Source organism: Strix uralensis, chromosome 2 (assembly GCF_047716275.1).
Source record: "Strix uralensis isolate ZFMK-TIS-50842 chromosome 2, bStrUra1, whole genome shotgun sequence".
NCBI classification, from domain to species: domain Eukaryota; kingdom Metazoa; phylum Chordata; class Aves; order Strigiformes; family Strigidae; genus Strix; species Strix uralensis.
Window position 1 is genome coordinate 112864691 of NC_133973.1, and position 27052 is coordinate 112891742.

The 27052-nt window shown below is 39.9% G+C and overlaps 1 protein-coding gene across 3 annotated transcripts in view; it reads right to left on the reverse strand.

Moving 5' to 3' along the window:
• Nucleotides 1–6027: 6027 nt before the first annotated feature.
• Nucleotides 6028–27052, reverse strand: part of PDS5B (PDS5 cohesin associated factor B) — a 119650-nt gene continuing 98625 nt past the window's right edge. The window contains exons 30-35 of one of the 3 annotated variants that reach the window (XM_074859849.1): nt 20256–20401; nt 18199–18298; nt 13272–13714; nt 13079–13180; nt 9923–10064; nt 6028–9114 (exon numbers count right to left, since the gene is read on the reverse strand). In XM_074859849.1, the coding sequence (XP_074715950.1) occupies nt 9079–9114; nt 9923–10064; nt 13079–13180; nt 13272–13714; nt 18199–18298; nt 20256–20401 (969 nt within the window). In that variant the 3' untranslated portion in view covers nt 6028–9078. Of the gene's footprint in view, nt 9115–9922; nt 10065–13078; nt 13181–13271; nt 13715–18192; nt 18299–20255; nt 20402–27052 lie in introns of all 3 variants that reach the window. The other 2 variants (XM_074859848.1, XM_074859851.1) reach the window with 2 other exon arrangements.

The following is a 27052-nucleotide window of genomic DNA, read 5'->3' on the forward strand; positions in this document are numbered from 1 at the left end:
CCTAGAAGTATTTCATAGAAGGCCTGGATACAGACTACTATCCTGTTGTACAGTCACTGATTAGAAATAGCAGAACACCTAGACAGAATGCCTGCAGGGAAAATGAACAGCTTAAAAGATGTCTGAAGGTCTGAATCTATGCAGTTAAAAAAAAAAAAAATAAAAATGCCTTCTGATATCAAGACTGCAACAGACAAATTAGACCTAAAAGAAGACAACTTGAAGCAATTTCCTGGCCAAGATGAAATTCCCACTGCTTTTGAAGTGATAGAGGATGAGAGAAATGTGGCTGAAAGACAAGAGAAAGGGATGTGAGGATGAGTATCTCCCTGTGTCTAGTAGAGGTAATGGCTATCAGGAACATCACATTTCATTACCAAGAATATGGAATCCAGAGGTTCAAACAGGGGATCCACCTTGAGAAGCCCCACAGTTGTCTTAGTCATTCATCCCAGGAATTTAAACTGAGGAACACTTTGGGGTTTTTTTTAGTCCCTTTATAACAAAATGGGATGACCCAGCCACTTAACAACTACTTAGAAGTCCTCATCAGTCTTGAGTTTAAATAGGGTGGTAGGTCCTAAGCAGGGATGGCTTCAGTACTAAGTACTACTTTTTCTTACTGAGAATAGGAACTGTAGTAAAGGTGCTGTTTCCTCAGCTACAGACACAAAGTCATCAGTGACCTCCAGACTACCCATGTGGTCCTTGTTTGGGAAGGCCAAAGCCATATCATCTCCAAAAGATAGGGATTTTTGTAATCTACTGTGCCTCTATAGCCCCTGCTTGAGCTGAGAGATCTCAGGGCATATTGGCATAGCAATGAAATGTGTTTATGGTGAGGTATCTTCAGAAGAACATTCCCTGTCTTTAGTACTAACAGTGGAGAAAGTTGTTTCTTCTGAGAACTGGAATGTGCCCAGGCCCACCTAGATATGCAAAGGGACCTGGAAAAATGGCTCTTCTCTAGAGTAATTTTTGAAACATGTCCCTTTCTCTCTTAGTATGGAGGTAAAAAGACTGAACTTCACTCATGAAAACTATTCCCCACTCAAACAAGAGCCCCTGTAGGGTCAGGAGAACAGACAGAAGACCTTCCTCAGTAAAGCCCACCAAGTCAGTTTTAAGAGTGAATTAGTTGCTAACAACACAACAGACCACACAGTAGAAAAATGGCACACAAAAAGCTGTTTCATCAGGAAATTTAAAGAAACAAACATGGCATTAGGCACACTGTCCACACAAACTTACACGGCATGTGAGGGAGAACGAAGTAATACAGCTCCCTGAAGACTGCAAAAATACTCTCCAACTTTAAGCAGTAAGTTCTTTCAGTAAATGTGCATATATGTAGTCAGAGACAAAAGGTTTGCAATTCTATGTATACTATATAGACAATAGTTCAAAGCTCCACCTTCATTTTGCTGCTTTATGCAAAGTACTTGTATATATAAACAACATACGGATGTTATAAGTGTACGTGTATCAAACAGAAGGAAGGCCCTGACTGTTGAAAACCGTTTTACGCAGGCTCCAAGAGAAGCTGGTTTATAGGGAAAACAAGTATCTGAGGCTAAACAACATATAAGATCTGTCTGTGTTGAAGGCTCTGGTATGTACAGCAACACACTGCATATTCCATACTATTAATTCTTTTTTTAGGCAGATCATAATTGGCTCTCTTAGTCCAATTTGCATAAACAGAAAACAATACAAAAGAAAACTGTTCCAAATTCAAAATCAAAGAGTAGCATAGAAACTAAGAAGGTAGAGTCACAAGTTTTGAACAAATTAATGAGTTAAGTATGGTTTTAAAGTGTTCTGCTGATACATCAAGTATTTTATCTGAACTAAACGTGATAGCACTAAGTGACTCTAGTTCTGCATTATGGCCATGTCTCACTTCCTTATGTTTGGATAAATTAAAAAGTGGAAAGCAAGCAATGGATTCTGATCCAATATTAAATACCAGAGTTATAAAAAAACCCCAATCCAAGTAGCAGAGCAGTTTAGGAATAAGGAAACAAAACTCATTTTTAGATCTTTGCAGAGAATAAAATACTATCCCATGCAAAATTAGTGTAATATCCCACAACCTCCTGTCACACATTTGTGGGGATAATACCCAGGTACAAAATCATTAGAAGTTGCTGAAGCGATACATATTTTATGAGTAACTTTTCCTGTTCCTTCCACGAATACAAGAAAATGGTTTGGCAAAACTTATCTTCCCTACTGCATTAATCTTCAGTTTCTTTCATGTTCCTACCAAAGACTTGCTTCTTCTCTAAGACAAACAGCAAGGAGTGAACTGAACTTCTGCCCAAATCCCTCCAAATTATTCCTCCTTTTTGTTTACACTCTGTTTTGTATTTTGGAGCACAGAGTTGGCTACTTATGCTTCAGGGGAGGCCTTACTTGCCATTTCATTGGCTAATGCAGGGCAGATATTGGAAGAGAGCCTCACAGTTTTGCAGAAGTACTATAACCTTGGAAGAAGCTTGGTTCCCTAGACACTGGGAAACTGTGATACCAAAATGTAGCAGCAGTTCAACTACTAGTTCTGTAGTTCAACCACAGAACTTGTACACCCCTTTTCCATTACACACTGCAGTTGAGTAGTAGCCTGATGACTGGTTTTGTTTCACAACTTGCTGGCTGTGAAACAAGCAGCACGATGGCTGCATTTAGGATCACAGAACCTCTTGAGTTGGGAGGGACCCATAAGGATCACCAAGTCCAACTCCCTGCTCCTCACAGGACTACCTAAAACTAAACCATGTGACTAAAATCATTGTCCAGATGCTCGCTGAACTCTGACAGACTTGGTGCTGTGACCACATCCCTGGGGAGCCTGTTCCAGTGACCGACCACCCTCTCAGTAAAGAACCAATGTCACAAACGAGAAAGATTTGGAAACCTGGCTGGTTGGGGCCCACTGAAAGGAATGAAAAGCAGCAGTGACTGGGCATAAGATACACACTGTCCCGTAGGAGAGGACATATATGCATGAGGGAAGGGGAGAACCATCCCAGGCTAAGAAGGTACATTAAAATTAGTAGGAAAGACTGGGTCGTCAGGGTTTCACAAAAAAGAGGTCACGCTGAAAGATTTAGTGAGAGGCACTGTAGGAGACCTCGTTACTGATGGTTATACACTGCTATCTGCAGTGTGCACCTGTGAAGACTGTTGCTATTACGCAGCTTTGTTTCCAGATGGCTTGTATCTTGGCCTCTTTTACCTCATTTTTAGTGCTGCATTTAAATGGATGCTGCCTTAACCTTATCTTCCTACCTATGGAGGTTAGAATCCTTTTTTGCCTCACTATTCCAAATTCCTTACTAATGACATTTGCCCTCAGTAGCAGCTATCGCCCTCTTTCCACAAACACATTCTGGGCACTAGTCTCAATCCTATGCACGTTCTTGCGTATATTTCAACACTCCGACCTCTTCCTCCAAATCAAAGAAAGCAATATACCCTCAGTTCTCCTCTCAAATAGATATTAATAATGATAATATCATCATTGCTAACTTAGCTTCCCTCATTTAGGCCTTCATCTTGAATAGAAGACTCCTATCACTGGTCATCCGGTATCAAGTAACTGCTTTCCCATCTCTTATCTGTTGATTCCCACCCTTTACTCATCTCTCCAGCACCTTTCAAATTAATAACTCATTTCTAATATCCCACTTTTCACCCAACACCTCCACACACCATTGTTTTTCTATCACCTAAACCATACAGAATATAGCAAAGATAAATAGAAGGCAAATAAAGCCATCATTTTTCTCTCCCTTCCTCCTTCAGCTCTTATCTTTTGAAATGGTCATGGAAGGACAACAGCAAATGCCTTCTGGGAAAAAACACAAAGGCAGTTTCTACTGCCTTTCAATACGTTGCAGGTCAAAGGTGGTGAACCTTTGAAATGGTGGTGAACACTGGGTTCATGTAACATATTACTGCATCCATAGATATGGCTATAAAAAACCCTTGCTGCTTAAAATGAACACCTTATTGCTTTATTAAATATGGATTGAAAACTCTTCAGTTCTTCAAAATACCTTTAGTTTACACGAATTTAATTTTGCTGAATAGAAACATACTACAAGGAACACAGAAACCTGCACGCTTAAAATATATCTACCAAAAACCAGCTGTTCCAAACCAGACTATTTCATGGTGCCATGACTATAAAGAAAGCTGTTTTACATTATCAGCATGTCTTTGCAACATATTAAAGAAAAAGCTTTTTAAGGCAAGAATGCTTCATTCTGACACATTCTTTTATATTATAATACCAACAGAAGTTACTACTACTTAGATTGTTACTAAGTTCACGTGTTCTCTTATATTGCATGTCATAATTTGAGCAATTGTCTTCTATCTATAGAAAACTAGTAAAATGCAACAATACTGACATAGTGTTATGGAACCTAATATCTAAAACCTTCAGCTCTCTGGATCCGTTCAGAACCATGTAACAAATTTGTGAACTGCAAATTATTTTTCAATACTAAAATTACTTCCAAGTAAGCAAGCAGTGTATTTAGTTTTTAAAATACTGCATTCCTTTGTATCTACATACATGAGGTAGGATACAAGCACCAGAAACACTGCTAGCCAAATAAAACACCTTATAAGATCTTATCCATCCTCCAAAGAAACTATATGTTAAAACTAGTTCCAACTTGTCACATGATTACTGAAATACTGATTTGCAGGGATAAAAATTTGTATTTGAGAGACTTTCTTCCTTCTTACATGGATATGATATGATGCTGCTATCTCAAAAGAATATACATCATCATAGAAATGAAAGTGCTACTGAAAACCACATGGTGACTGTAGTGAGGCACTGAAAGAAAATGCAAGCGTGAAACCTTTTCCTTACTGCATATACACACTGTAGGATACTATGTTTATCCCGCCTATACAAATAGAATGGCACTTGGTGAATTCTGTGCAGAGGTCAGATCTTTTAGACAGCAGAATTTGAAGAACTTTAAAGCAAATTAGGTGGGTTTTTTTCTGTATTTCTATCCCAGTTGCCAACATTCAGCTTCTTTCTTTTCCACTAGCAACAAAACACCAGGGGCTGTACTGTACGGAACAAAGCAGGCGCCCTAAGAATGCTGGACAAACATACTGACACAGCAGGAAGTCTGCTTATGTTTGTGGAACGCAAGTCACTTCTGTCAGGGTTAGGAAATTGCACCTAAATTAGTAAACATCTTTTGTAAAGGCAACATCCAAAGACGCCAAGAGTGGAATGGCAATCTGTGAGCATAACAAGAAACAAGGATCCATTCTGGTTCTTGTACTCCTGATGGATGACTGGACATAGGGCCTTGGTCAGGTGATTTTTATCATTTTTGTCATCACAGAGCCATCAGACTAGCGGGGTGGCCATCTAGAACTCAATCATGTCTTTATAGACACACTGCCTTGGGCAAACACAGTGGTATACCTGAAGGTGTTCCTTTAAAAAATTCTCCTTAAAAATATGTACTGCACCTACCTTGATGAGGTAGAGATATATCAGTCTCTACAATACATATATACATATATAAATGTACATATATATTTAAACACTGACAAGCTTTTAAAATACTTCCATCCACAAACTCAGAATTTTGTATGTCTGGGGAACACAGTTTTAAGATACATATATGCTCTTTTCATTACATGCCCTGTGTACACAAGTGTTAGAATATTCAAACAGATCAATGTACTTGGTTTTGTACTTGTATTTGCATAGGACAAATGCATTTAATAACTAACCCCACAGAACCACAGGGATGTAAACTTGCAGGATCCAAAATCTATTGTGTGCATTCACAGAAACAGACTTTGATAATCTGTCAAGACCCACACATGCAAAAAAATAGCAAGAAAATGGCACACACACCTCTATGTGAAGTTTGGTGGTGGGTTTTTTTTAGAATATCAGATAAATTCTTGTCAGAATGCAGTATTGAATCTTCAAGTCTAAGTTTTCTGCAAGTTACTCACAAATTGAGCATATTTATTTTCAGTGGAAATGTCTTTAATATGAATGCTTTTTTGTAAATTCTAATGTTTTTGTTCACATAGATCAAAATGTCAAAACAGCAAATGTCAAAATACTTGAAAAGGTTCAATTTTGCTAGAAAAGAAAGTCGATTGGCAGAGTCAAGTATAGTTAATACAGGATTCTAAATTATCCTAGGTGGAATAGGTGTACTCACACTAGAACTTTCAAGCAATTTTATGTTTTCTTCCTATTAGTGGATCAGCTAGCCCTAAATATTAATTATCTCAGTTGGTGACAAGTGAAAAATCCCATGCTTCTGGAATCAGAGTGAATTATTCTTAAACATTAGTATCAAGATCATAGTCACTCCTTGCATTTTGCATATGAACTACAGATCACTGAAAGTTTCCTGTTGCACTGCAGCAAGAAAAGGAAATGTAACACAAATAAGCTTAACTTGCTGCAAAGTACAGCAAGATACTTCGGCAATCTCACAAAAATTTCATACTGGAACTTGTTACAGTGAGTTCAATTTGATCTTTTAATGTAATACAGTACATTTTTATAAACTTAACATCATTGCAGAAGAGCATGCTAACTGAATGTTAGCAATTCATCTTTTATACATAATTATACTCTACTGTAGCTACTGTATGCAGATCTCAAAATGTTAGTACATAAAATATTCATTTTCTTTATATGAGATGAGAATGAACTTAGAAGAGGTTTGATTATAAGAATGAAATATTTGCTGTGCCTATTTCTCAAGAAATAATGAATTACACATTATAACCCAAGAAATCAACATTTAAATTGCAAAACTATAGTTTAAATTTACATTAAACATTATGATCAGTAATGTGCATCAATATTCGATGAAGTTTAACCTAACCATGTTTATGCACATAAAGCCTCAAGAGTCTGCAGCAGTTTCGGCATCAATTTTTCATATTTTTGTAAAAAATGGACTTCATGGTACATCTTCCATAAATGTTTTCAGTGCAATTCTGTCAGAGAGGAAAATATAAAGCTAGCTTTCAATCATTTTATACCATAAAAAAATTCCAACAACTTGCACTTGCACTGCTGAAGCATAAGTAGGCCAGTTCTGTTGTGCCAACTATTTCAAAGTCAATTCAAATCAACCATAGTTGCCTTTTTAGGCAGCATTTCCCTCATATCTACAGGTATAAATGTTGAAAAGCTGAATACTGGGGGTGGGGTGGGGGTGTGATGGGAGTGTGTAGTTAAGCTGAGGCAGAATATTCTAATTGTTTATAATACCTTTTTTCACTGGTGAAAAAAAAAAGCATAATGAAAAAATTCTAAAGGTTTCTTTACTAGTGATCTTACAGTTTGGAAGTCGGTAAATCTGTGTTTTAGTATTAGCCTTTCCTCTAATCTTTATAGGCTACCTTGCAGCTATAACTTACTTATGGATGGATTAGATGAAAATGCTCCATTATTCAATGAGATAAAATTTTCTTAAGATAGAAATTGATTTTTTCACATGTTGTCAACTGTAGGGAACCAGAGGGAGAACAGCACCTGAAATTATAATATGTGCTTGGCTAAGCATAGTGTAGTAACCTATACATTTTGGTTCAAAGACACAGTTTGTAAACTGTAAAACTGCATACAGGATACCGCTTAAGTATTTTCTATTTTTTTGCAGATTATACCTAAAAAAACCCACAAACCAAAAAAACCTCTCTGTGGTAGCACAAAATAAAAATGGAGCTTCATTCAAATCTTGAATACCTTGACTGCAATAATCAACAGCTGGTTATTCAACAAAAACTTAGCTTGTCATACCAAAAAAATTTGGCTCAAAAAACAAAACCAAAAAGGAACAATAAACTCTCAATAAAAGGTTCTCTCATGAGGCAACCTACCATATACTACTGCTAGATACGAGTTTCCAAAAAAACATTACATCCCATTTTCAGCACATTTTTCATAAACATGCAACTTCACTATAAAATACAAAACACTTGGCTCTCAAGAACAGCTTTATAAAGACACACTGCATCAATAAAATTTTTCTTTGTGATTAACTTTACATTGTAATAAGAACTGTATTTTCACTAATGTTTATATATCAGATTTCATATTATAATGTAGTAATAATTTGCTCTTTGTGAACATCATGTTCAGAAGGAAATATCTATACACATTAACATACTAGACTATTAAAAACTCAGTTACAGAATTTTATTGATACAGTAGATTAATAAAAACTGATAGGGGAAGATAAAATGGGTAGGGTGTTCAGTACATTATTTAATAACACACTTTTAATTTTAAAATATTTTAAATCCTTTTTGAATTTTCAATGCCACTAGAAGTCCAGAAAAGTCTGGCATCAATACTGAGGTGTAAAACAAGTCAAACAACTTCTTTCACAATTTGCATCTCCTGTATTATTCTATCCAACATTGTTCAGCTGTAAGAGAAAGTAATTTAGCACCTCTGATGATAGGTAGGTGCCTAAAGGTAAACACTAGGTTAGATTCATGAAGGAAACAAAGACCATTTTTTTTATTTCTTCTTCTCAACAAATAGTGGCAAAAGAAAGTGGCACTATTTGTTCAACTGATTATTTTTTTTCACAGTTAAATGTCAACAAGAGTACAAATACGAACACTGACAGATATTGCTTGAGATCAATTTTCCACAACCTCTGTTCTTTTTTAAAATCAACAGATCCAATAAACAGTGGGGTACTGTCAGTTTAAAGCCGCAGATAAAAGCTATACAAGCACTTTAGAAGTCAGAAACATTAAAAAAAGAACTATTTACAGTTTTCTTCTTTAGTTCGTATGTCTACAAAGCCAGCGCACATTACACTTCACAAAAATCCACAGTTAATGATATCAACATGTGTGTGGCTAAAGCTTGTGACCTAGGGACTGCAAATGCAGGGGCAGTAAAAGTAAAATAGGTTTTGTCTTTTTTTCAGCAACCCCATTTGTGCACTAACAGCTTCATTCAGTCTCAAGCTTTATATTAAAAGCATTCTTCAAAGCTTTCACCTGGAAGGCTGATAACTACATGCTCACTCATCGCCTTTCCCTTTTGGAAGTTCTGCGACGGACCTGTTTGAAGAAAAAGTATTTTAGATGTTTTTTACAGAAAAATTTGAGAATAAATGTATTTCCTAATGGAAAAAAATGCTTAGTCTCACAACAATGTTTGAGTAACTGTATACAGTGTCATTCATTACTCATTTTATCACAAGTACAAGTCTTAGTCAATGACCAGGACATAACTTTGTTTGATGTTATTGAGCCTGCATCCTTCAAGTATTCAAAAATAATCTTGTTTCCTTTTTCGGAGTGTTCATATATTCAGATGCTCCGATCAGATGTGTCCAAAAGCATGAAGGCATTCACAGTTACATTTTTCGTATTACTACTAACATTACTAATGTATTTATATGAAATAAATACAAAAAACTTATTTTGATGTATTTGCATATACTGGTAAGAGGAAGAAATTGGTTTAGGATTTTGCTCCAAGATTGGATGCTTATTTTCCAGTACCATTCATTTTGTGTTCCTGTTTTGTATAAAGAAACATTATTCACTATTATAGTTTAGCTGAGAAGAATGGGCATGAGTTACCTAGAAAATAATTCCCGTGAGGTACTACACAACTGAGGCAGACAGATAACAAAAGCTGTGCAGAACAGAAAATTTAAGATGCTTGACAAAAAGTGACATTTTCTAAGAAATGCAGCTTCTCTGGGAAACTACAGTGCAGCACCACTACAGAAGAGTGGCAGTTGACAACCAACCTCATTCATTTTAAAGGAGGAAGGTTAAGTTTTAAGAACAGGAGAAGTCATTCTCTGAACACCAGTACACAGAGGACACCACAAAGACTCACAGGCACTCCTCTTACATTGATTGTGGAAACTTCCTCTTCTTCCATTACTTCTTCCTGGGGAATGTCATCACTGACAGGTGAACTGCTCTGAAATACGTCCATCTCTTCACTAGATTCATTCTCTTTACTGGCTGCTTGTTTGGAACGTCCAGCACGGCTGCAATCAGAACAAAAATAAAGATCAGTTTCACAGTATATAGGCCTGCACATGTATAAACTGTATGAGAGCAAACATTCTATTTTACAAGAACAGCAGCCTTAACATTTCATGTCATATAATACCTGTGTCTTATAAACCTATCTAGTTCATCCATACACAGAATAGAAGAAGTGGAACTAGGAGGCTGGACAACAGCATCTGAAAACCAAATTCTTCTAGACTAGAGGGCTAGAGTACAAAGTTGAACAATCTTTGCTTCTATAGACAAGACAGGTTTTTCTCTTCAGTGCCAGAATACAGCCACAGAAGATTGACACAACAGTAACCAGTGAACTGGAAAAGCCAAACAGCCAAACACTAAACACTTGTCTTTTTTAAACTCCTATTCAATTCCATGAATATCTGTACTCCTATAGGAGTTTATACACAATAAAATTTGAGTAACTGCATCTATGTTTTTACAGAGCTAAAAGTACCCATGTTGCTATTTAGGAAATTAACACTATAATGAACCTAAATGCAAATCTTCGAAGCTAGCTCATGCTAAGAGCTAGGGATAATCAGGATAACAATACCTTAATCAGGATAATCAAGAACAATCAGTCAACAATATCTTAAATTGTCTGTGTTAGTCATGGGAACTGAACCACAAGCAAGAAGCACCCGTTTGCTTAAAATGAGAACTAGTCCCTCCAACGCCTCAAAAAAAGCAGGCAATCAGATACACATCTAAAACTACACAACGGCACCTACATTACCATTTTGGTTTGGGTCATTAGCACAGTTTAGAATCAAATCACCAAATCATCCCGCTTACTGCAGATGCAGTCTTGGTGCACTCAAACTAGGTGACTTTTTGGATTAAATTAAACCAGAAACTCTTTTCCAGACAGACAACAAACAGAATTCAATCCCCAGTGGGGGCACACACATCCAAAACAACTGTCCTCTGACAGCATCAAACCACACATGTGGTGGGAATTTTCAGTCCCAAGAACCACACCAAGACCCATACAAAATAAAATCTCTGAATTGCATATAGTAATTATAGTATAGTGGGGGTTTCAGCACCAACCAACATGACACCCTTTGAGAAACAATACAAATTAGCCCAACTCAAGCCTTCCAAGACTGATAGAAGCAACAGAAATGAAAACAGAAGAATTATTCAGAAGCTAGGTTCATCTTTTCACATATTACAAAAATAAGACAGTTCACATGCGCTAATTGGGAATCCAATGAGCTATCAGAAATAGGTTATACAGTATCACCTCATAGGTAAAATCCCAAATTCTTATGCCAAATCCATCCCCAAGGAGCCCAGAAAGCTTTAAGCATTTGGATTAAATACATTCTATCTTGTGGTAAACACAGTGCTGCTCAGTCTACCAGATCCCCTCAGTTGAAACTGCTCTATGTGTGTAGAAAAGGGAGAAAGGTCAGACTACAGGGCACTGTGAAGACTGAGGAATTACTGAGGTCTCACCTTTTTCTTGCAGATTTGGAAAAAGAACAGTAAAAATTGGGTGGTCTGATCACAAAAAATAAAAAATACACACAATATTTTTTTTGAATGAAATCTAGAATAGACCCAACAACTCTGGACCCTGAGACAACTCACTTGGGCTCCTCAGGCCAGGAATAAAGTATATACACATGAACAAGAGCTATGCCTGTATTGATCATGTGTACTGATACAGTTTACTTTCTGTTTAAAATGTGTAAACACACACACTGAGTTCACTGATCTCACTGAGAAGTGAATCAGAAACTACCTCATTATTTACTAAAGGACATCTCTGACAAAGGCCACATAGCACATCACCCAACAATGACTTGTTGGCATGTCTTCTTTGCATGGCAGTAGCAATTCCCAACTCTTGTTCCACTGCACATGTAGCAGTGACTTCTGTAGTAACCAAGACAGTATTGGGACCTGTGTTTCTGGTTACAGAGTAAAGGAGCAGAAGAGGTCTGACCTGAGGTGGGAAAACAGAACACTGGAAAGGCTGGGATATTGTGTGTGCAAAATACCAGAACGTGCAATCCGATGTGAAACTAGAATCTGAATTGAGGGTACAAGCTTTGTTCAGGCAAAGATCTCCAGTATGGAAGATCTCTGGGGACAGGCAGATTGGTACATTAAACTGCCAGAGGAAGATCAACACAATGCTAACTAAGTCCAGAAGCCAGAAAAGCAACAGAGCAATACAAAATGCCAGACTGAAGATACACGTAAATAGTGCCCTAAGGAATTTATCACCAGGTTCTGGAAAAGTATCTTGCAAATCTGTTCCATGAGCTGCAGTTTGATACCAGTGGGTAACTAAGTCCTGCCCACTTGTACACCTCTGTTTTACATATATTGCATATACATGTACAGAAAAGGTAGAGATACCTGTAGCTTCCTACAGTAGGCACAAAAAAAATGAAGCTAGCCACAGAGTTTACCTTTATTTTGGAGCTTAATACGCCTCAGAATTTTTAAGAGCTACTACCCTTCATAGACTGTAGCCCATTTTATTAATTTGGAAATGATTCAAGTGGATAAGAAGGCCACAAATTAGAAAGTAAGCATTAACTTAGGGAGTTAATTAACATTAACATAGGGAGAATCAGAATAAACTTAATTCTCCACAATACTGTTTCACCACAGTAACCGTTTGATTCTTCCTCCCTTTCCAGAACAAATGGGAGCACTTTTTGCTCCTTGAAGTCCTAATAATGCCCTATCAAGGCCCTCATGTGCTTTACTGACCTCTCTCCTAGAAGAGCAGAGCTACATATATGCTACTTGAGCACGTTAAACTTACTTGTAGCCTCTTGCTCTCGTTTGAGATGTTCTAGGAGAAGCAGCTAGGGAAAATATTTTAGAAATAACAATGGCAATTTATTTTCTTAACTGTCAATTAAAGTATTCTGAAATATTTTCAGTAAATGATTGTTTGGGGGCACAGAGGCATATTTTTAATTTTCACTAAACACAAATTTAGAAAATATTCACCACTTACACTTTTTTTTGCTGTGATGGTGGTGTTTTTGATGGCCTTCCTCGTCTTTTCTGTGGCGTAGACTGTGCTGATTCAACTGTACTAGTTTCAGATGGTTCTGCTCTGTTTTGAGGAAGACCCAAATTGCAAAGTATCAAATTATAACTAATGTCCAACGATAAAAAAGATGCAGCTTACAAGAAGATGAACTTACCTCTGCTGTGTTCTTTTCGGTGTCCTATTTTGCCTGCCTTTTGGTTTTTGTTCAATGTTTTCAGTTTGCCTTTCTTCCTCCTCCTCCTCCTCTTCTGTTGCAGCTGCTGGTGGCTGTTTTTTTTTGCTCCTTTTTGATGACTTTGCTACTGGCTCTTCCTTTGGTGTTCCCCCATTATTTGCTTTGGGAGGGCGTCCTCTTCTCCCTTTCTTTGGTGGACTGTTCTGTTCATCCTCACTTTCTATTACATCTTCTTTTAGCCTTTTTTCCTCTTGCCATTGTGTTTCATCAGATTCTGAAACAACTGCAGGTCTCTTCCTTCCCCGTTGACCACTTCTAAGTTTCTGCTCTTGACCCAGTTTATTTAGGTCATCTATGCTTAGTTTCTCTTCTGAATCTGTGATAGCTGTTTTCTTCCTTCCTCTAGGCTTCTCCACCTCTGACTGAAAAGGTAACATTACATCTTTAAATTAAAAAGTTCAGCTGCCATATTAAACTGTCACATACACAAAAGCTACAGAAACTTCACCCAACAAGACAAAGTGTCCTCAAGTTACACAAGCTGTCTACTAAGATTGTCTACCACATCCATTTCAAAAACCTTTGCAGAAGTATGAACACGTGCATACATATAAAATGTCAGACAAGAGAGAAAGATTATTTCAAAGGTGAGCAGTTAAAACACTGAAGCGTGCAAGCTTGCAAGCTCTTCCTCATTTGTATCCTCAGCTATGTCAAACACAATTGGCTAGAACACCCGTAACTGCATTTTTATTAATAGGAAAATATAAAGATATATAGGATGGGAACTGTCGACCTGTGGCTTCAGCCCTGTTGTGAGCTGCAGGGTGCTTATGCCTGGCTCCCATGCTGGCAGCAGCAAAGCAGTAACAAAGACAACAGTGGGCAACCTGAATTTATAATTGCAGAAGGAAGTACAGGAATTGGTGGTAGCTGCCAAAGCATTGCTGTCAGAGCTGCAGTAAGACTCAATATTTGCTCTGCACAGCAAAAAACCCAATCGTTGAATCACAGAACAGTTTGGGTCAGAAGAGACCTCTAAAGATCATCTCATTTCAACTCCCCTGCCATGGGCAGGGACATCTTCCACTTTGATCCGCTTGCTCAAAGCCCCAAAAGCCTTGAACACCCTCAATGATGGGGTATCCACAACTTCTCTAGGCAACCTGTTCCTGTATCTGTCATTGTAAAAAATTTCTTCCTTACGTCCAATCTAAACCCAACCTTGTTCAGTTTAAAACCACTGCGCCTTGTCCTGTCACTGCAGGCGCTGATATAAAGTCTGTCTCCATCTTTCTGATAAGCCCCCTTTATGTATTGAAAGGCTGCAATAAGGTCTCCCTGGAGCCTTCTCTTCTCCGGACTGAACAACCCCAACTCTCTCAGCCTGTCCTCATAGCAGAGGCGTTCCAACCCTCTGACTGCTTATTGTGACCCTCTTCTGGACCCGCTCCAACAGGTCCTTGTATTTCTTCTACAGACAACTCCAGATCTGGATGCAGTACTCAGGTGGGGTCTAACCAGAGCAGTGTAAAGGGGGAGAATCACCCCACTTGACCTGCTGGCCACGCTTCTTTTGATGCGGCCCAGGATACAGTTGGCTTTCTGGACTGCAAGCGCACTGCTGGCTCATGTCCTATTTTTCATCCACCAGCATCCCTAAGTCCTCCTCTGCAGAGCTGCTCTCAATCCATTCATCCCCCAGTCTGTATTGATACTGGGATTGCCCTAAACCAGGTGCAGGACCTGGCACTTGGCCTTTTTGAACCTCATGGGCCTACTCCTCAATCCTGTCAAAGATCCCTGTTGATAGCATCTCTTCCCTCTAGCATATCAAGAAAGGTAGAACTATTTCTGAACCATAAGCTTTCAGACCAGAAACTATTCCTTCACCTCTCCATGCTCTAGTTCTCTAAAGTGCACAGTAAAGACCATAAACTGTTCAAAGATTTCAACAAGCAGCTATTAGGGCCAGAAGGATCGCTCCAACCATCCCCTACCAAGGGGCAAATTAAAAAACGTACCCACCTACGATTTCATGGGGACCATGACTATTTCATTTTGGACCATGAAATGGTCTATAAGTCCAAATATTTACAGTACTTCACAGTTTCACACCAATGTTTATTTCACACTAACATTACTACATTTCAACACATACAATCACTCATTTATTAGTATTTGTCACACTGCAATTTAATCTACAAAACAAGTTACGCCACTTAAAACCAAATTGAATTTCTTTTTTTCCTTCACATCTCCTTTGTGACATAAGATAGATGTCAGCTTACAAATATATGTCTGCACTTTATCCATAAACCCTGGTCAAGAAAAGCATGAAGCTAGAAAGGATATGAGGAAAAAAAGTAAAAGAAATTGAAGTACAAAGAACTATACTAGAAAAAAATAAGAAAAATGTTTGAGCTGGGATGACATCTCCTGCCAGTTCATGATTTCAGTGACAAAACTGTTGATCTAGATGAGTGACATGCTCACTATTGTCTGTTCTATTTGCTTTTGCAGTGATTGTGCACAACTGTCATTGCAGCTGCTTTGACCAGTTGTAGCCGAGTTTCAAAGTTTCTCCCTCAGGTTAAACAGTGTCCCACAGCCTTAGAACTAACGTGTTACTCTATCATGTAATCTGGACAAATATCCTGAATAGTGACATCTTTAAAACATGGACTTTCTGCTCCCCAATTAAAATTCTGCTTCTCAGCTAATGCTTGTATAATCTGCTCTCGAGCTCCAAAAACCAAAAACGAGTTCAGAATCAATGACCTTAAGCAGCTTGCTTACATATTCAAAGTGAATTAAAAATGCCCTCAAAAGTACATAAAATACTGAACTCTTATTGTTTTATCACTTAGCTTTGTTGGTTACCAATTCACTCTAATGCTTCTAGGCATGAATTACATGCCAGCAGCTGTTTGGACACTCAGAATTTTCAAGGTTTACAGCTGAAGTGACACATCAATACAGGAAGCATCAGAGTGTCATTTTTTTGACAAGAGATTCCTGATTTTTCTGGTTTTGTTATAAGCTGGTTTGCTTTTCCAACAAGATATCACAGTATAAGGTGCCTATTTACACTTCAAGACAAGCAAAAATTCAGGACATTTTTACTAGTCATTAGCTTATGCCCCAAGCAACCTAGAAAAATACAACAGACTGCAGTAATGGGAGAACAGAGAAATATCAGACACAGTCAACAAAATAAAGCAGCAGTGCCATCAGATATCAGACATCCTTAATGCATTCTAGAAAATCCAGTTGTAACAAACCTGATGTTGTTTGTATTATTACTTTTTCATGCATATACCAAATACTACAAAGTCTACAGACAGCCAACTGTTACTAAGGCACGAAGAACTGAAATTTACCACTGTATGTGAAATTCTTATTATTTAAACTGCTCTTAGAATTACAATGCAATTAGAATTTTCTTTCGTGGTTTATTTTTCTGCATTCTGATATAGGTGTAAACACTGCTTGAGACAATATTTAGCCTGCTTATAATCTCATTAACATATTAAAGCATTACATCTGAGTGAGGGTCCAAATCATTTTTTCTATCCTCATTAGGAACCTTTAGCATTACTGGTCTACAGAAATCCATAAATCCATCAGTAATAATTAGCAAGGACAGGCTATCACTTTCAAGGGCCTACCACTCTCAAAGGCCTTGGTTAGTGGTCATTCACTAAAACCTGTCTCTGAGATAGACACACACATTATTTCTCCTGAATGATCCTGAAACCATAAAAGCACAGCAATGACACCATTCTGCTACCCCGAAGGGTTCACTGTTCTCACAGAACAGTTTGTTTATCTAACAGCACAGGCAACGTACTTGTTAATCATTAAGACTATTTTACATCACATTGGATTGTATTTGTCTATAAGTATCAGTTAGCTAGCTCACTCTAAAAGCCTCTTGAAGACCACATTGCACACAACTAGCTTTAAAATCACACTGCAACTTCTACTTTTGGTAGCTAGCATTCAGAACCAAGCATTTTCCTGACTTCTCTGCAGTACAAGTTGCATACAAGAAAACAGAATCCATATAGCTCTTCAGGTAACTCTTCCCTGAACTTCTAAATCCAATGTCAAATCATGATGCCCTCTTGGTATTCTAGATAACCAAACAGTTCCTTTCAACAGCTGTAAGCAATAGCAAAACACATCTGGCTAGAAAAGAACATGCCTTAGCACCAGTGATGGAACAGTACAAAAAAAGGTGAGAATTATAATGCATCAACTCTAATGAGGTATTATCACTTTGCTAACTACAAGCAAGAAACCATGTATGATACAGACTTTTACAACCTCAGAAGGCAATTTGAAATTTCACATGTTAAACCGCTCCCCCAAAACTCCAATATAGTTGATCATTCTCAAACTAATCCAATTAATTCTTCCAAAGCTATATTTCAAGTAAACATTAAGAACACATACCAAAAAAACCTCTACTGTATATTGGGCAACAGGAGTCCAAGGAAGCTATTAACTTGAACACTGTCCCCAACACTTCAACAAATCCTGAGAATGAGACAAATTGGGGACTAGTTCTCATCAGTCTAGCTCTAGCAGAATATACCCTGTTAATATTACTAATATTCTGCAAATCATAACTGGTAACATTGAAAGCTTACAGGAGTTGTCAGTATGATGCAAAGGTAATGTAACGTACACATGAAAAACAGACAAACTGAACATTTTTTTTCCACTGCGTTTTCATACCCAACCCTAAACACATTTTGCAGTCATTTACAACATCAACTCAGTCTCATGTTTCAGCATATTTTTTTCAATATCAGGTACCACCACATTAGTTTTTATTTTAAAGTCCTGGTGACTTAAAATGAAACATCTGCAATGCAGCCAAACAGCTCACCCTTACAATATCAGAGTCGTCCCTTTTGTCAGTTTTCTTCCCTGGTAAAGGTGAAGTCAGTGTGAATTCTTCATTTTCACTGTGGTCCATTTCAGTACTGTCAAGCCTAGAATGAACAAACATTTATTCTCCTCATTATTATAATACAGTGGGCAATCATTTAATAAAAAAAAAATTAAAAACATCAATCTTCAGAAGAAATCTATTCCTAAACCACAAACAGCCTGTCAGAAAGAACCTTTCACCCACCACATATCACAAGCCAGCACATCTAAGTCTCAGGACAAAGGTGTCAATCGTAAGCCAAGTTGAATTTTCTTTTTTCACTGAGAAAGATAAGCAACTTTTTGAAACAGAAGAGCCTTACTGAGTTTCTAAAGATCTGTGAGCATTTGTATACATTTGCATACACTTTCTCATACCAAAGATCCCCACAGACCAACCAGCCAAAGCAGGCACACTTTCCTACAGTGAGGTTTAAAGACCAGTTTATTCCTCAGCTTTCTGTTGTTATTTAGGGCAGCAATTTAATTTCTATTTCAGTTTCTACATATGTAAATGTGGACAATAATACCACCTGCATATGTGAAACACTGAGACCCACAAATAAAAAGTAATATACAAAAGCTAATTCACAAGTCATTTTGTTTCATCTGCCCTGGGGTAGGTAGAAGCAACATTTTAAAATAACAATGCACGTTCTTTAATGAAAAGAAATACGCTATGCACCAAAATGAAGAGTGGTATTCAAATACACAAACTCTTAACTCCCTGGCCTGGGCACTGCATAAACTGAGAAAGACGTTCTCATTCCTAAAAGTATAAAATCTGTAATAACTGTGATGTAATCAGAAGCTCAGTTTTTATACAATGTCTTAATGGATGCAAGCTTGCATGTATATATTCAGTCAGACTGAATTGGAAACACCATGCATACTGAATCATTACCATCACTTCTAGAGGACTTTTCTTCTTCTTTGGTATCTCCACTCAAAACACCAGTCAGTTTAACTTAGATGAACTGGGAGATCATGAAGATGACAGAATATCTTAGACTGCGAGTGCAGCATATTTTAAAATGAACTGGATGTAGAACAGTAGTGATCTCAGATTCATTTCATTGGATATAGAGAAGAATCTGGATTCCAACCTGTCTTTAGCCAAAAACTGTATTTCAGCATATGAACCTGCATGACTTGTAAGAAATAAGCATTTCTGTGGGCTTTCTTGTATTTCTTGTAAAGCACTGCACTACATTTAAAATTATTAATATATATTAAATAGTAATGAAGTACCAAATGAGAAGTCTTATTTCCAAACATAACATTTTCTCACAGTCTTGAAGTAATGTGAGAAAATATGAATAGTGCAGGCTATGTAATCTCTAAATGTCTGTGAAAAAAAATTGATATGCGACTTCTGTTAAAAAAATGAACATAAAAAGATACAGTAACTGATGAATAACCTAAAAAATTGACACAAAATAAGCTGTAATTTTTAAAGACACATAACTAGAAGACTTATGTAGCATTAGAGTACACACCCCTCTCCATCAAAGAAGGAATCTAAAATCCAGAAATGTTTATCCGCAAAGTCCAGCAAAATGCAGGACAAATTTATAGAGCAGGAAGTCACGTGAGATCACAACGGCCTACCAGTCCTTACTGTCTATGACATGCTGTTAACATTACAGCAGGCCACAAGGTTTCTAGGAACTACAGATATATATATACACACACACACATATATATACACGTGTGTATATACATATATAGATGTGGGGGGGGTTATATATATATATTAAAAAATAACAGAAAATAAACATATGAGGCTCTCCTTCCCTCCTACAGCCAACTCGATGTGATTCTAGGTTTTATTTTTTTTAAAGGCAAATTTATTTAGAAAGCCAAATTCATGGTTTCAGTTATACCAATATGGTACAATATCTTTACTTCAAAATAAGATAATAAAATTCTGTTTCTCACTTAGAAAACATTACAGAAATATTCAAAGTTTCCATTACAAATACTTGAAATATCAAAGCTCCTTTGTTGTCTACCAACCTCCCTTTGATCCTTCCTGGAGAGCTTGGATTTGAACTGCTGCTGGCATTGCTTACAGTTTCCATTCGTGAAGATTTGGATTGAGACTGCTTGCCTGCTGACGAAAGAGGCTTATTAACTGCTCCAAGAACATTGGCTGCTTTGGGCTGAAACCAAAAATATATTTCCTTTATTTTAAGCTACAGGTTTAGATATTGTTAACATGTACTATGCTTAAAATATTCACAGATTTCACTTTCTGCAAACAGTATCTTCATTTTAACACAAAGCACTAAACATTTTCATATGAAAATTACAACAGACATGAGAAGGAAGCTGACAAAGCTGTAATCAAATAGCTAGCTGTCACCAAAAACTGTATTCTTCCCTGTACCCTTACATTCTGTCCTCTTCTCAGTTTGCTTTCTGCTGATCTAGCTGCCTGCAGCAGCTCACCATTTGGATCAGATGAGCATCTGTACTGGCAAAACAGAAATAGCAGAAGGACAGCCCTTTCAGTAAAGAACCCATTAAACTGGCTCAGCTGTAATGGCAAACCACACTAGTTTTAACTGGGGATGAATGAGTCTCAAAAATCAAATACTGTGGAGAAGATTCTGATACTTCATACACAGATTTAAAAACGTTAGGCTTTTAACAGGTGCCAACATTTCCAGACACTGGTGAGCTTCAGGTTATTCATTTAAGTGGATTATCTTTCAGACATGCCAAATACCTCCAGCTCATACTAACTTTTGAAAGTTGAAAGAATTCAGTTACTCCTAAAGAGAATACACCTTTATGCCAAACACCCACATACAAAAAAGTTGGATTAAAGACCATTCCCTACATTTCTCATTATCTAGGATGGTCTATTTCAATATTAGATTCTAGCTATATCTGAAGTTAGGGACAGCTAAAAAAAAAAAAGTTCAACATGCACATCATAGCAGCTTTAAGTGTTCCTTTTTCAGAGATATGCACCATGGATGCGCTGGTTATACTTTTATAGCCAGAGGGAATTTTACACTTACACCAAAGATTCACTCTGCACCGAGTACAAGAAAAACAGCATATCCTTTCTAAAAATAAACCTTGGAGAACAAAATCCAGTTTAAGAATTTACATCTATTAGTTTAGAACTTAACATTAATCAATAGACGAATACAGAAGGAGCTCAAAATCAGAGAGATGTTCAAATTCACACTGGACTGGACTTCCTACTACAGAGGGACTAACACTAACAGGGCCTGCACTAACAGCTCCTCCCTTATCACAGAACCTACACTCAAAGCCTTGCTGCCCTCACACACTGTTCCTTGCTTACATCCACCTCACTAACATCCAGTCAAGCTAGTCTTCTATTCCCAAAAATAACACTCGCGAGACCAACTCTCATTTCATATTGCTCTCATGATAGGGAAGGAATTGAAAATTTTTGGTGGTCAAATACACCTCTGCTGTTTGTTACAAAACTTCAGAACAAAAAGGGAGCTAGAGTACCTGGTGCTAGAAATTTAAAATAATATAAAAGCTACCTTAGGTTTCAAAAGAATTTCCAGTAGGATACATGAGACATAGAGCTACTGGAGAGAGTCCAGCAAAGGGCCGCAAAGATGAAGGGACTGGAGCACTTCTCATATGAGGAAACTCTGAGAGGGCAGGGACTTTGGACTAGATGACCTCCAGAGGTCCCTTCCAACCTCAAACATTTGGTAATTCCATGGTTTTTCATGATAGCATAAACATGTTTCTTGTTTAGTATTGTCACAGTACCCTTAATGTCCTAAAAGTCTGAAACAAGCTAGCAAGACTGTCTTATGTCAAAAACTGAATGAGAGAACTTAGTATTGACTACTGATCAGAAATTGGAAGACACACAACTTCCTTTTAAAAATTTCTGCATCTTCACTAAGAAGTGAATCCCTAATCCGTGGAGTTCAGCTACTCCAATGTGCAATACAGTGATGATATATTCCAATCAGTAAACGTTGGCTTTAAACTTCTACTCAGAAAGATGCTCCTTTTTTTCCTACATCTGCAGTACACCTGCATTTTTTCCTAACTAGCATTCCTCCTCTATTAGTAAGTTACTAGCTTGCAGTGAATGTTTCATTAGCAAAGTTAAGGATAATGAAGATACTGCACTTTTATGTCTTTTGCAAGGTAGCAAATGAATGTTCTCCTGTAATCTAGAACAGGACACATTACTCCAGATGAAAACCACAATTTGTCTTTAATAGATTTTAATTTTATTCAAAAGAGTAGCTGGGTTTAGTTTTAGTGAAGAAAGAACATTGCCATTCAATACAATGCATATTTCATAGAATCACAGAATGGTTTGGGTTGGAAGAGACCTTAAAGATCATTAGTTCCAAGCCCCCCTGCCATGGGGGCAGGCACTTCCAGGGAGGAGGCATCCACAACTTCTCTGGGCAACCTGTTCCAGTGCCTCACCACCCTGACAGGAAAGAATTTCATCCTAATATCAAATCTAAATCTATTCTCTTTCAGTTTGAAGCCCTTACCCCTTGTCCTATCACTACACTTCTTGATAAAGACTCCCTCCCCATCTTTCCTGTAGGCCCCCTTTAAGTACTGGAAGGCCGCTATAAGGTTTCCCTGAAGCCTTCTCTTCTCCAGGTTAAACAACCCCAGCTCCCTCAGCCTGTCCTTATAGGGAAGATGCTCGTGGCCCTCCTCTGGACCCACTTGAGCAGGTCCATGTCCTTACGTTGCAGGCCCCAGAGCTAGACACAGTACTCCAGGTGGGGTCTCATGGGAGTGAAGTAGGGGGGGAGAATCATCTCCCTTGACCTGCTGACCACACTTCCCTTGATGCAGCCCAGGATACGGTTGGCTTTCTGGGCTCCAAGTGCACATTGCTGGCCCATAGTCAGTTTTCATCCACTACTACTCCAAAGTCCTTCTCCACAGGGATGCTCTCAATCCACTCATCACCCAGCCTGTATTTGTGCATGGGATTGCCCCAATCCATGTGCAGGACCTCGCACTTGGCCTTATTGAACTTCATGAGGTTTGCACAGGCCCACCTCTCAAGCCTGTCAAGGTCCCTCTGGATGGCACATCCCTTCCCTCCAAGCATGTCAACCACACCACACAGTTTGGTGTCATCAGAAAACTTGCTGAGGGTACACTCAATCCCACTGTCCATGTCACTGACAAAGATGTTAAACAGCGCTGGTCCCAACACCAACACCTGAGACACACCACTCGTCACTGCTCTCCACCTGAACATGAAGCTATTGACTGCAACTCTTTGAGTCTGACCATCCAGCCAATTCTTTATCCACGAAGTGGTCCATCCATCAAATCCATGTCTCTCCAATTTAGAGACAAAGACATCATGTGGGACGCTGTCAAAAGCTTTGTACAAGTCCAGGTAGATGATGTCAGTTGATATTCCCTTATCCAGCAATGCTGTAACCCCATCAGAAAAGACCACCAAGTTTATCAGGCACAATTTGCCCTTAGTGAAACCATGTTGGCTGTCACCAATCACCTCATTTCCCACGTGCCCTAGCATAGTTTCCAGAAGGATCTGCTCCATTATCTTGCCGGGCACAGAAGTGAGACTGACTGGCCTGTAGTTCCTTAGGTCCTCTTTATTTCCCTTTTAAAAATGGGGGTTATGTTTCCCCTTTTCCAGTCAGTGCGAACTTCACCAGACTGCCATGACTTCTCAAATATGAAGGACAGTGGCTTAGCCACTTCATCCCCCAGTTCTCTCTGGACCCACAGATGCATCTCATCAGGTCCCATGGACTTGTGCACCTTCCAGTTCCATAGATGGTATTAAACCTGGTCTCCTACAGTGGGCAGTTCTTCATTCTCCCAGTCTCTGCCTTTGTCTTCTGCAACTTGGGTGGTATGGCTGGAGCACTTGCTGGCAAAGACTGAGGCAAAGAAATCATTGAGTATCTCAGCCTCCCTCATATCCTGGGTAACCAGAGCTCCTGTTTCCTTCCAGAGAGGGCCCACATTTTCCCTAGTCTTCCTTTTATCACTGACATACCTATAGAAGCTTTTCTTGTTGCCCTTGATGTCCCTGCCCAGATTTAATTCTCTCAGGGCTTTAGCTTTCCTAACCTGATCCCTGGCTGCTCGGACAGTTTCTCTGTACTCCTCCCATGCTACCTGTCCTTGCTTCCACCCTCTGTAGGTTTCCTTTTTGTGTTTGAGTTTGTCCAGGAGCTCCTAGTTCATCCATGCAGGCCTCCTGGCATTTTTGCCTGACTTCCTCTTTGTTGGGATGCATCGCTCCTGAGCTTGGAGGAGGTGATCCTTGAGTATTAACCACCTTTCTTGGGCCCCCTCTTCCTTCCAGGGCTTTATCCCATGCCACTCTGCCAAGCAGATCCCTGAAGAGGCCAAAGTCTGCTCTCCTGAAGTCCAGGGTGGTGAGCTTGCTGTGCACCCTCCTCGCTGCCCTGAGGATCTTGAACTCCACCATTTCATGGTCACTGCAGCCAAGGCTGCCCTTGAGCTTCACATTCCCCACCAGCCCCTCCTTGTTAATGAGAACAAGGTCCAGCATAGCACCTCTCTTCGTTGGCTCCTCTATCACTTGGAGAAGGAAGTTATCAACACATTCCAGGAACCTCCTGGACTGCTCATGGCCTGCTGTGTTGTCCCTCCAACAGCTATCAGTGTGGCTGAAGTCCTCCATGAGGACAAGGGCTTGTGAAAGTGAGGCTACTCCTATCTGTCTACAGAGGGCCTCATCTGCTTGGTCTTCCTGGTTGGGTCGTCTGGAGCAGACCCCCACTATAATGTCACCTGTCCCTGCCCTCCTTTTAATCCTGACCTATAAACTCCCAAATGGCTCCTCATCCATCCCCAGGCAAAGCTCCATGCAGTCCAGCTGGTCACTGGCATAGAAGGCAACACACCCACCCTGTCTGCCCTTCCTAAAGAGCCTGTATCTTTCCATGCCAACACTCCAGTCATAGGAGCATCCCACCACATCTCTGTGATGCAAATAAACGCATAGCCCTGCAGGTGTGTGTACATCTCCAGCTCTCTTGTTTATTCCCCATGCTACATGCATTTGCATAGAGGCATTTAAGTTAGGTCCCTGATGAAGCTGACTCACTGGCTGGAACTCCTTTGTGCTGCTCTTCAGGTGCTCTCCTGCTGACCTGTGACCCCTCTCCAGGTTCTGGGTCATCCATTACTAGCTCTAGCATCAAACTGGTAGGAGTGGGATGGATTGAGATTCTCTTTCCCCGGCAACTTTAGTTTCAAGCCCTCTTCACCAGCTTGACAAGCCTATGACTGAAGATGCTCTTCCCCTTCTCTGACAGATGGACCCCATCAGCCTCCAGTAGACCAGGTTCCTCAAAGCGAGTCCCATGGTCTAAGGAGCTGAACCCCTGGCTGTGGCACCAGTTCCGCAACCAACTGTTGATTTGCCAGCTTCAACTGGTCTTTCAAATCCCTTCCCTTTGACCACGAGGACTGATGAAAAAAACTACCTGCGCTCCAGAGACCCTTACTGCTGCTCCCAGGGCTCTGTAGCCCATCTTGATACTCCTCAAACTGCTGCTGGCTGTATCACTGGTGTCCATGTGAAACAGCAGTGGATAATAGTCAGTGGACTGCATGAGGCTTGGTAGTGTCTCAGCGACATCCCTGATATAAGCCCCTGCTAAGAAGCACACCTCTAGAGAGTGCATCAGGTCAGCAGATGGGCGCCTCTGCACCTCTCAGAAGAGAGTCGCCTACCACTATCAACCTTTGCCTTTTCTTAGTTGTGCTGGTTGTTACATGGTGAGCAGGTCAGGCTGCCATACTCGGCTCCAGCATCTCCCCTGATGTGACAAGTCTTTCCTCTTCAGTCTGCAGAGCAGTAAAAGCAGTTCTGCGAGGGCACCTCAGGCTTCAGGGGAAGTCTCTTCCTCCTGCAGGTCCTTACTGTTGCAAGTTTTCATTCTTCTGCATTATTGGCCCTCCTCCCTTCTACGTGTGCCAGCAGGGGGTTTTGGCTGTTTGGCCATGGGCTGTAGGTCCACAGCAGACTGCGCTAGGAACTAGTTACCTAAGTCCTTCTCAGCCTCCCTGATGCTATGCAGCCTTCTCACTGCCTGCAGCTCAGCACCTGCTGCAGGAGCTCCTCCACCTGGGCACACCTTTTGCAGGCAGGTCTGCTGCCTGCCCCTGCCCCAGGAGAAAGGTCCATGCCCTTCCTGCAGCCTGAGGCCTGCCCTGCAGCCTCTCCCTTCGGCAGCTCCGTCTAGGTGGAGGCATCGGCCACCACTGGGGTATATGGTGCAGACGCCCCAGCCGGAGCTGCAGCCTTTGCTCTCTGACAAGTGCCCACCATTCTGCCTTGAGGGTCAGGCATGATGAGTGCCCTTGCCCTGTGCAGACAGTCACAGAATGGTGCCCAGTTGCCGGGTTATGAGGACTTCAAGTCTCTCCACTCGGCCAGTGGAACGTCCCTCCTTCGAAGAGGCGCCCTCCCACGCAAACTGCCATGCCAGGCCCTGTTTGCCCGGTGCTCCTGGTGGCTGGAGCTCCCTGTTGTGGGAGCAGGGGGTGGCCGCCATCACTCCTGGCCCTACTTGCGCCTCATCAGCTGCGCTCTCTTATGAGAGCTGCCGGCTCCTGGCAGGTGTCCGCGCTCCCCTGGGGTTTCCCCAGCTCAGGAAACACCCCCAGTATGCCATGAACCCCTGCTCGGCTGCGGAACGTGCCTGCACCGGAGCCGATCGCCTAGGCGAGTGATTTAGAAAGAAAAATTAATATAACCATAGAAGAGTCAGTTATCTTGTAAGATACTGTAAAACAGTATT